At 46.2% G+C, this 11,208-nt stretch overlaps 1 protein-coding gene across 3 annotated transcripts in view; it reads right to left on the reverse strand.

Annotated features, from left to right (window-relative positions):
- agrn (agrin) overlaps window positions 1–10,501 on the reverse strand; it is a gene marked incomplete at its 5' end in the record, with an annotated part of 228,243 nt that extends 217,742 nt beyond the window's left edge. For all 3 annotated transcript variants that reach the window (XM_079273779.1, XM_079273781.1, XM_079273778.1), the window contains 2 exons: window positions 8,370–8,631; window positions 10,148–10,501. In XM_079273779.1, coding sequence (XP_079129905.1) covers window positions 8,370–8,631; window positions 10,148–10,366 — 481 coding nt within the window. The remainder of the gene's footprint in view (window positions 1–8,369; window positions 8,632–10,147) is intronic.
- Window positions 10,502–11,208: the final 707 nt, after the last annotated feature.

Raw genomic sequence — 11,208 nt, forward strand, 5'->3', positions numbered from 1 at the left:
ATTCAGCTTTATTACTGTCACTTAATATTCTGCTACGCCAACCAACCAAACCCCTTGTGGAACATCCCGTAATTTGCGTGTTCTGTTTACTACAACCCTGCGAAGTAGAGATCTCAGTCATGACTCTGGAGACTGTTCATTGTTGAAAGCAATCACAATGGTCAGATACAGTGACACACGCTGCGTTATGTTTACGTCTCATTCTGATGGGGAGATAGTGAAGTCTGTGCCTCTGCCTGTATGTCAGTATGAGCGTGTGTTTACAGATACATGCTCAAGCTAGTGAGACATCCTCTGCCAGATATCTCTGTTTGCCTCTGAAAGCCATCACGTCCTTGCCATTGTTGGCTAAAACAACAGGGGCAGGCCGAGTGCCTCCCACCAGCCAGACAAATCTGTCAGCCGGGAGGGTGAGCGGAGAGAGGGGGAGAGGGAGGGGGAAATTCCTAAGAGGTTTCATCTCTCAGGAGAGTTGTCATCTTAAGGGGGTTTGTCAGAAGACATATCACAAATTCCATAACTCAACACAAAGGAGACCTCTTACATGACATTCAATTTCCAATTTTCCCTTCTTGGTTTAATCCCCAAAGCACCAACAGCCGAGTGTCCTGTCAGAAGGTCCTTCATCAGTACACACACCTATTACAACTTGGATTTTATGTGAAGGGTGCTCAACTGATTTAGTATTCCACTCTGATAACATATCGTGATCGACAGATGCACAAAAAAAAGCATCAAAATCGATGCACCAGAACCAGAGATGTCACCTTTTTTAATCCACGATTTGTTTTCCTTGTTAAAACCTGCCGCCTCTATTACCCACAATGCAACGCCGTCAGTTCGGTTGGGGATTCATGTGTGTTATGCTAGAAGCAGCTAATGTAGCCTTGAGTGCAGATGAGGAGGGGGCTACAGAGGTCTGGTAAACTTACTTTTTTCCAACCCAACACCCCCGTATTTTTTATTTTCAGACTCATAGTTTTAATACCCAAGCCACGCTGACTCAAGTGACATCCCTTGAGGCAATTTATCAGACTTCTTACAGCTTCCTCTGGAGCCACAACAAAGCTTCATACAACTTTATTCACGTATGCAGTTGCACTCCCCAAAAGTGCCCCCTTAAAATGTGAAAAAAAAGACTAAAGTTGGTCGAGAGAGGCGCAGAGAGCGGTTCATGGAATCAGATCATCTTTAATAGCGGATGTGGACGCAGTGGGAAGTTATTTCTTGTGTATGTGTGGTGAAGGGATACGTGCCGTAGATGTTGTATTATCGTCACTCCCAACTGAATTCTATGGATAAAGAGGTATATACACAAAAAAATATATAAATAAATAAGGAATCAGATCAGAGGGTGGTGACGGGTCTGTACAATCTGCATCTGGTTGTTAGGACCATGACAGCTTTACAGGGCATTGGGATTCCAGTCTAATTACAGGTGGAACCGCTGTGAGATGGGAACTGTGGGAGGAGGAAGATGACGACTGTGAGAATAGAGGAGACGGGCGCAGCAAAGACTCAGAAAGAATTCAATGTGTGCTAAAGGTAAAAGTGGAGACATGAAACATAAAGTGTGACGGGTCAGCAAACTGTGCGCGAAAGCCAACCAAATCATGTTAGCGCGGGACATGTCCGCACATGTTGACAGACAGACACATGCGCAGGTCATTATAAAAAATGTGACAATGTGAAAGTAGGAAGGAAAAATAAAGAGATAATGTCAAACACAGGAGGAAACGTGGAGGTCACAAGGGAGAGAGGGGTGTGCATCCTGCGTTACACCGTGACAACCCATCGACAGAGAGACGGATGAGGGGGAGGAAAGGAAGTAACGGAGACTGGGCCGCTGTCCGAGGGAGCAAAATAGCACGAGAAAAGCCTGTACGTCCCGGGATTTGTTTGTGTATGTGAGACCCCCCAAGTGTCGAGTCTCCCCTACTTCCTGTATGTGCAGCACTGTTATGTAGATTGTGTTGAATCAGGCGGGGCATGGGATTAGACTCAGAGTAGGGTTCAGCAACAGCGAACGTTTGTGTACGTGATTGGGCACAATTAAAAGTTAAACATTAAACCAGTCCAAATATAGCAAGAGAAGCCTGGAAACAAGCATATAATTAGCCTCAATGCCATGCATATGAATGTTGGTACGTAACAGGTGTGTACCACGAGACAAAAAGGAGCGTGATATGATATGCCTAATGTACCATCAAGGGCAGTGCATCTCCAGCTCACATCCAGAAGGTGACAGGATGTGATTAACCTCCGAACCAAGTGTTTCCTGCATCTTTCTCCTGTAAAATTCAATAAAATGTCTTCTTTGTCTCATCTCTCAGCGTGGATATTTCTGTTGCGTGACTCATGTGAGACCCAAAACATTTATAAAAATTGATTTATTCTGAGGAGAAAATCACATCTTATGAAGTGTTCCATTTGAAGTGAGGAGTCGGAATTTCCCAGTTCCCACTCGGAAATTTTGACTCGGAAAGTCGGACAAACCCCTCCAACCCCGACCTCATACAGCAATATGCTGTTTATTAGCACAGTGGCTGATTAAATCAGTCATACTTAAACTACTGTCCATCTTCTTTCTGTGAACATGTTGCATCGGTGTTTAAATACTTTAAATACGGGAGCAATGCATTGTTATCAACTGTCATTGCTAACCTGGCTGCAGCAAACCCCATTAAGTTTCCCAACTCGTCGTACTGGAACGCAATCATCGGGTGTGATGTCATTTCCCAGCTCTGACTTCCAGTTTACTCAACTAATAGAATGCAGAATTAAATACTGCTGGCAAATGCTGACATACGCCCATCTACACACAGCTGACTGACGTTTAACATGTGTTGGTTATGTTCAATTGTCTTTCTTCTATTGAAAGCAGAAGCTTTGCAAAGTGTTCAGCAAGCACAATAAGGGAAAATGATAGTTTGTCTGACTATTTCCAGAGGGAAAGTTTATCAAAGAAGTCCCTTATGTATCCTATAACAAAAAGAGTTTCCAGGGCACAAAGAAATATATACTTTCCTCCCTTGTATTATTTTGATGTGAGCTGCTCTAGGGTGACAGCTGAGCTGACCTAAATACAAATCACAAAAGGACTTCTGCTCCCTTCTCTCTAAACCTGATGTTTTAGGTGTGCTGACGATAAGTAGCCACACTTGCTGCTGCAGCTGCCCTGCTTCAGAAATGTGGTCTTGGAGCAAGAATTTTGTCACAGATCCAGCTCCCCCGAGGAGCCCAGATCTCATGCAGACTGCTGCTCGGAGTTTGTCATGTCTGGGATGGAAGAGGGAGGTTTCCGGGTCACTGTACATCCACGTCCCTACACGGAGTCTCCCAGCTCCGTTCCACTTTCCTCTTCCTACACTAAAGAAGAGCTCAACTGGGACTTTGACGCTAACCTTACATCGTCTTGTGAATTTCAGGAGCTTCGAAACAACACTGCATGTCAAAGAACGTCAGCTTTACTATGAATTGACTCCCTGAATGACGCGTCATGATGCATTTTTGTGTGTGAATGTTGATTGTCAGTTTAAAAAAATACTTCTGCTGATGACTAAGCTGTGCATTTTTTTGCGACCTTTCACAAAAGCAGCGTCAAGATCTTTTGTCTTTAGGCTAGTAAGATAAGAACAGCAGGATTCAGTGCGATACAAGAGGCACCATACAGGTATTTTACAAATCAAGGGAATAAATTAAATCGCGTCTTATCGCATTGAGCAAGTATGAACAAATAAACCACTACAATAAATTTAGACAGTATATTTGGACAGGCTGGATGTTACACAGTACGTCTACATGTTAACATCTCACTGAAGTGACAGGCATGTCACTACACGTGGGTATCTGTGCGCACTATCAAGACCATCTCTGATTCTTATCGGCATGAGAGTGATACACTCCTGGTTCGGGCCTGGGATACGAGCCAAGGTGAACAGACTGCGGTTAAGTGGTCCGTTCCTCCTTTGCTCTCTTCCCATCTTTCATGGCTTTCTCATTTCGGAGTCCCTTTATCGCTACGCCAAGCGTTTTTAATTAAAACCTAAAATGTGCAATAACTCCGGAGACTCTGGGGCTCCCTGGCAAACAGGTCCGTTGGCCTTGTTTTCTCCCTTCAAAACCTTTGTTGCTTATTCCATCAAAGCCTTCCATCAAGCCTATCGATTCGTCCAATTCGGTTCACCTCACTGGATGAAATGCTTTGACATAAGCCACACAGGGTACACAGATTTACCAAGGGTACACCTTTGTAGAAAGGCTCTGCACCAAGGAAATTAACTCTCCCTCTTAGACGATGGCCTAATCCATTCAAGGACCCTGAGAAAAATCCAATCCCCAAAGTCAGTCTTCTTGACTTCTCCTTGCTGAAGACAAAAGGCTGCTTGTGTAGACATGGACTGGCTATAGACCCCAGATCTTTAGTTCAGTCACCTGTCTGGTTCTCACACTTTATCCACAATAGCATAAACTCCACCTCTCTTTTGGAATTACCCACAAGCCATATGTCAATTATACAGTAGGTAGTCATGTTCTGCTCTGTCTTTAGGACGTCTTGTTGAGAATAAAACATGAGCAGGTGGTGTTGCAGCCTGATATTTAAATTATAGGGAACAAGCTGTTTTATAGCCTGAAATAAAAACCGCCTCCGCTCATCATCAAATGATTTCTCTTTTCGGAAATAAAACAAGCAGAGGCGACACATCAGATAGAATACTCTATATATCGCTGTATACTGAGACAGGATACTGTTTCGGCCAAAACATAGTAGCACGAGACATATTAGGATCTCAGCTCAGATGGCCATAAAAAAGAAAAACCTGGGAGTAATCCTGGGCTGGCCTATCAACGTACGCTCAACATCGCATGTGTGTCTTAAAGGGGCTTTGAGTCACTGATTAACAACAGCTGTGAAGTGACCCGTGCATTTTCAGTAAGTCTTTAATTGTTCTCGAAACACGGGGAGGCAACTGCCCTGTGGATGATTGGCATTTCCGTTATGAAAAAGCAGATAGCACGGCTAAAAGAATTAAAAAAAAAATGGAGAACAGCTCTCCATTTTGCCCTTATCATTCTGTCATTATCTCCTCACATATCGAGAAGGCGAGAAGGGAGGAGAGAGCCAGGTAGGAGCTTGGGCAGGTAAAGGAATTCCAGCCGATTCCGGGCCTCCTCCTTGAACAAACACTGGGGGGGGGGGGGAAAGCTCAACGTTTTTTTCGTGAGGCTTGTGCTCAATTCACTAAAGGAGCGCTGGAGGAAAAGTGTAGGGTGGGGGGGGCGGCTCAAACAGTCATCCCACATCCCACCCACCCCGAGGAACATTCCACAGGACTGTCTGCTCGCCCATCATTAAGCGAGACCACCTGCTGGCACATCAGGACCCCCATCATGTTCTCAGCAAGCCTGGCTAACCCCATTACCAGTGAGCCTCTGGACTGCTGTACACATAGCTCATAAAGAGCCAGTGGTGTGTTTAGCAGTAAAACGCCGCTCATTAACATCCCACAAGGACTTCTGATTGTCCAACCGGCGGAGCACACAGGCTGCACTCAGTGTTAGGTATTTCAATAGATGCCGCGCAAAAGGGACAAAGACAAGATCTTTGATGCAGCTGTTGCATGACTGTGCACTGACTTCTGACTAGCTCATCTCCCCTCTTACGAAGAAAAAAAAAAGAAAAAGAGACAGATAAAAAAGAGGAGTGAAAGAAATGAAGACAGACGGAAGAAACAGCCCTTTGTTGCTGCTCTCCGCCGGGGCCTTGAGGGAAAGACTCTGGCATCAAGTCACCGAGGGCTGAAACAAAAGCAGCCGATAGACACACGGAGACAGATAAGATCTCCTTGTACGCTCAACACTTCTCCATCAAGAGGGCTTCCCTTCCCAACCCCAAACAACTCCGCCTCTTCTCTTTGTTGCCATCAACACTGCATTTGGGGAAAAAATGGAAATGACAATAAACACAGCGCACGCTTCTCATCTTCTTACCTCTTTACAAAGTCTTTGGAGGCCGGGGGGGAGCCTTGAATCTCCTCCTCTTCATCCACTTACGAAACCGTGACTTCATTGTGTTCGATTCTGACGCATTATGTGTCAACTCTCTGCACAGCACAACCGAATTCTGTAGCATTTCACTGAATGGTAGCTGGAGGAACCAAACAATGGAAGAGATTCTGTGCCAAAGGCCCTGTGCTTTTCAGCCCTGACAAATTGCAAATCCATGAATGCAGATGTGGTGCACTGAATTGTGGAGCTGTTTTGCAACCACAGAAATGGCGGTAAAGGGTGTCAGTACGTAGACATAAGGCATCAGGAAACAAAAATGGGGGGGGGCAGTCTTTTGCACTGTAAATAAGGTGCACAGTATTCTAAGAGCTGGTCGGCACAGCAACTGTTTACTGAGATCTTGTAAACACTCCTCTGGGGAGGGCCGCTCTGTGGCAGATGAAAGCCTGTAAAGCCGAGTGATCGCACACATGGACCGAGTGGCCCTGAAGTGCCACCGCCCAGTGCGAAGAGCACGGGGGTAGAAAGAGCATGAAACATGACGCCTGAAGACATCTACCTTCACGCGCCACCGGTCCAAACTCAAGACAAATATGTCACAGCAAACACAAGATCCCTCGCGCTCCAAGTTCTCACTTGAACAACAACAACAAAAAACACTTCCTTCTACATCTTATTTTCTTTCGTGTCCTCTCAAAAACTCTTGGTGGCAAAAGAACTCACACAAAGCCTTTTTTCTTCCACCTCAGACAATGCGCCTCCCCACACAGCTCTCTGCCAGGCATTCCTGAGTCTATCCTAGCTATCGAAAATGTCAAGAATGAGGCGAAAGCAGAGGAGGGTACAATGAGTATCGAGGCAGGTAGAGTCTTGTCCCGGCTGCACTGACGTCCCACAGTCTCCGGGGGTAGTGGTTGCACAGAGCGGATGGGATCTGACTTGACTCTCTTAATTAAAACTCTGCCCTGGAACAAGCCTCAAAGCTCATTCTCTATCGGATGGAGGCACGCACTTTAATTACCGGGGCCAATTTCACTCCGCAAAAAAAAAAATACAGATTTTGCGGTGGGGCTGAACCTCACAATTGTCCTTGGATGTTTCTTTTTGGACGATCAGTGCATAAGAATCTCCAGAGCTTCCCTCGGAAGATGTCTTTAAACATCATTTCTGTCTCGTTGAAGAATCTCCTTCCTGCCATTCCTCCGACTGTCAGGTGATATGAGAGAATCAGGTTGTGTGAAGTAAAACCTCTTCAAGTACAAAGACACAAAACAGAAAGGGCACATTCTAGACAGTTTGTCAGAGCCAAGAAACTCCCCTTTCCACAACAGGAGTCCAAAAAGAAGAAATGGGGGGTGAATAAAAAGGTTAGCAGTGCAGTGTTTCGTGCCTGGACAGACAAACAGAAGAAGTTTTTATGTGTGTGCCAAATGCAACTTAACACTGCAAACAAGCTCAATCCATTGGAACATCCTGCCACCCAGAAATGTTCAGAGGAAAGTACCCAGTGTGTGTATAGACCCTACAACTCTGAAACAGTGATTGCCCCAGAAGGCCTTCGGCAAGGTGATTCGTGCTCCGATTCATTTCCTCCTTGGTGCTCCCGGCCTGGCCTAAGTGTTAGATTCAAAGTTTGAATGGCTGCCAACATTGTCAAGCACCAGCAAAAGTTAAACAGCAGCAAGCACCCTGCTCGCTGGCAATGGGGGCAGAGGCTGCTCCAGCCTCACAGTCACGGTGAGATGTATTAGTCGTGGCTGTACGGTTCGTCTCATAAGAGCCCGAAATAATTGCTTCTCAACCAAAAAAGGACTCAGAGGAATACAAACGTTAAATAAACTGCTTTCATGCTAAAGTTCTGGTCATGCGTGAAATAGAGTAAACAACAACAACAACATTTGAAACACATCACTCATTGCACCCAAATTTCAAAAGCTTCTTAGAGAACTATTTTTAAAGCCTTATTTGTGTGTGGGCACGTTTGATCTGTCCACTCACCGCCTGGTTTTGCTGTTGCAGTCTTTGTGTAGTGAAATAATCATTTTGTGTTTATTTTACAGTGAAGTTAAAATAGTCAGTTGTGTGTGGAAACCTGCGTTGCCCCGCAAAGATCCCACGTCATGTGTTATGTGTATGCAAAAGTGTTTCACTTTCGCCTCTGACTCAATAGAATGCCACAGCTACACGGTGCAAAGGTCGGGAATCATCCCCGAACCACTCAACCCTCCTTAAGTCCTTCAGGTGTGAATCAAAAAAAACATTGATACAAGTCACAGCAAACTGACTTGTCATATAGCAACGATAGGCCGCGATGACTCCCAACGGCACAAAAGACGTAGGTCCTATTTCATTCTGCTTACCTTCCACGCAGTGCTCCACCTCCTCCAGGTTGCGCAGGGTAATCCTCATCAGACTAGAGTTGAGCATGAGTTCGTTCTTGTGTTCTGGCCCCATGGCCTCCAGGGCGGGGTTGAGGAAGAAGATGCGCGTGTCGCCCGTGGCTACCTGGTTGTCGCAGATCCCGGGGTTGCCGAAGCCGCCGATCATCAACTTGTTGCCGCCGTCCAGGAGAATTTCGCGGTTGACGTTGGTCTTCCCTTTCAAGTAGCGCCACACCCTGACCTTTGACAGAAACATAGACAGCACCCTTGTTAGCGTTTTTGTCAAAACCAAAAGCATACATGATGTTATGCACAAAGATGCTGCTCTGGATTTCTGCCCCCCCCGTCCAGCTCTGGACCGTCTGAATCAAGGTTCCTCCTCTGAACGTGCATGTTTTTGTGACAGGCTGGTGCTTTTCTGACTTTACTGTTAAAAACAGAGAAAGTTAATTGTACCTGTGCAACCAAAACATCCGTTGACAGTTTATGTAACAACAGTGATTACTTCTACTTGGAATAATCATCGTACAAAACATCCAGAACTTATCTAAGACACTGCGTCACAGGAAGCATGCAGCAAAGTCTGCTTTATGCACCGTCATTGGACAGTTTGCCTCTTTCCTGCCACAGGTTAGCCCCGTCTTGTCTCGTTTTCGGCGCTTGGTGGTGGTTTCTGTCTCCAGAGGGAGAGCCGTGTGCCTCTAATCTACTCCACTGATTCACCCGGCAGACAGGAAGCATGTGGGTGCTGAGGAGCAGAGCGGCGAGAGGGCTGACCGAACACCACTTGTTTATTTTGACAGATTATAGAGCGGTCTACCACAAGTCCATGATGATGCAAAAGTTCAGTTTCCCGACCAATGGCTACGGAATGAGGACGGCTGCATCCTGAACGAATATGTGTTTATTTGAAGAACAGCGGATGTTTGGGGGCCATTATGTGGTCTACTCGTCATAATGTTCCTGTGACACTGAGAGAATGGGAACATTTTTACAATTTCAAGTCGATCACAGGTTTCACATGAGTACGACTAATGACAGTGTAAGGCACGACTATAACTCTGTATTGCTTCGGGCACACCTTGCAGCACTTGTCAGCGCTCTCCACTGAGAAAACAAAATCATGTTATTGCCTCTTACAATCAGTGTTTCTGTGGTACTTCACATACATCATATTATATTATTACATGTTTTTGACTTTTTTTATTCTTATTCTCAAGGGACAACACTATTATAGCCAGCCACACATTTCTAGTGATGGATGGCACTTGTCAACAACCACAGTTTGAATGATTCAGAATACATCACCTTTGCTGCCACTGGCAGCAGAAGGTGAGGGGCCAGTCTAACCTCACTACCGCTGCATGCTTGGGATGATTACGAGGTCGCTTAGGTCTCCCTTTTGCTGTGTAATTGGTAAGTGGAAATTAAAAACACCATCTATCTATTTCTGAAGCCAGAGCGAATTCGCTGTCAGTGTTCATGCCAAACGCTTCTGGATGAATGAGTTCGTAAAATGTTTTTTTTTTTTTTTTCAGGCAAGCTGTTGATGCCTTTGAGAATTGGACTAGAATCTTACCAGCGGGTAATGGCTTCCATCAGCTACACGAGTGTAAAGGCATTCAGTGATAATGAGACTTCTAATAGTCCACTTAAAACCCTACTAGCAGTTTTATTGCAAGAAGCAGGTGTCTTTCCTGCTGAAGTACGCTACGGCGGGTACTCGAGCGTTGCAAGAACCGCATAAAATCACGTACCTTGCAAGAATAGGTGTTGTGCACCGGGTCCATGTTGATTATTTCGTCCACGGTGCCGGTCAACACGACGTTGGCCTCCTCTTCCCTCTCCTCCAATTTTCTCTCCGGGCAACTCGCGGCGCCGCGGTGCCACAGAGCCACGAGCAGCCCTGCCAGAAGCAGCGCTGTCCGGCCGGCCCCGAGTGTCCGCTGGGAACCCATGTCCACCGCAGGCGACATGTAACGTTAAACCCCAACAAGTAAACTTTCTTAAATTTTAAATTTCCGCCCGAGAACAAACTCCAAAGTCTTTCGAATTGCGTTTTTTTTTTTTTAGCTCCTTTCCACAACTTCTCCAACTACGGACTACCGGTGTCTCTTTCCACTCTGCAGCCCTGCTCCCCGCATCTGCAGCCCGGGTTGAAAAAATCCCTCTCTGCCGCCGCCGGCTGGGAGACCAGGAGGGAAGAGATTAAGAAGAAGGAGGAAGGAGGAGGAAGGGGCAGGGATCTGTCTCTCCAGGAATGCAACCGCGCTTCTCTCTCCCCCTCTCTTTTCCTCTCTCTCTCTCTCTCTCTCTCTCTCTCTCTCTCTCTCTCTCACACACATTCACGGTGACGCTCCTGGATTTGCATGCGATCTGAATTGCTGATCCCACAAGTGAGGGTGAGGTGGGTGCTGGGGGGGGGGGGCGGCTGCAGGGCTCGCGCGGTGGGATGCCTGCAGAAAAGTGGCTGTCCAACGCCGCCCCCAGTCGGACAGACGGCGTCTTTACCTCCGGTCCCCATCAGAGGCAACCCCTAAAAACAATCTAGATTAGATTTGGTCTTATAATTGCCTGCGCTCTGCCCTGTGATTTAGCATCTTTTAGCTAATAATTCTTATAGCCTGCAACTTCACTCTTCTGGTTCACTCTCTCAACAGCTGTTTTCGGGGCTCTGATAAGCACCGAGCAGCAGATAGTTCGCAAATAGCTGGTGAACATAGTGGAGCACTTGGAACAGCGGAAAAAGGCAGATGTTTTCTGAAGGAGTTGGTGGAGACCAAAACAAAGATAAAAGAGTGAATATTGGACCAGAAAC

The sequence above is a fragment of the Melanostigma gelatinosum genome (genome assembly GCF_949748355.1).
Source record: "Melanostigma gelatinosum genome assembly, chromosome: 8".
Taxonomy (NCBI): Eukaryota; Metazoa; Chordata; class Actinopteri; order Perciformes; family Zoarcidae; genus Melanostigma; species Melanostigma gelatinosum.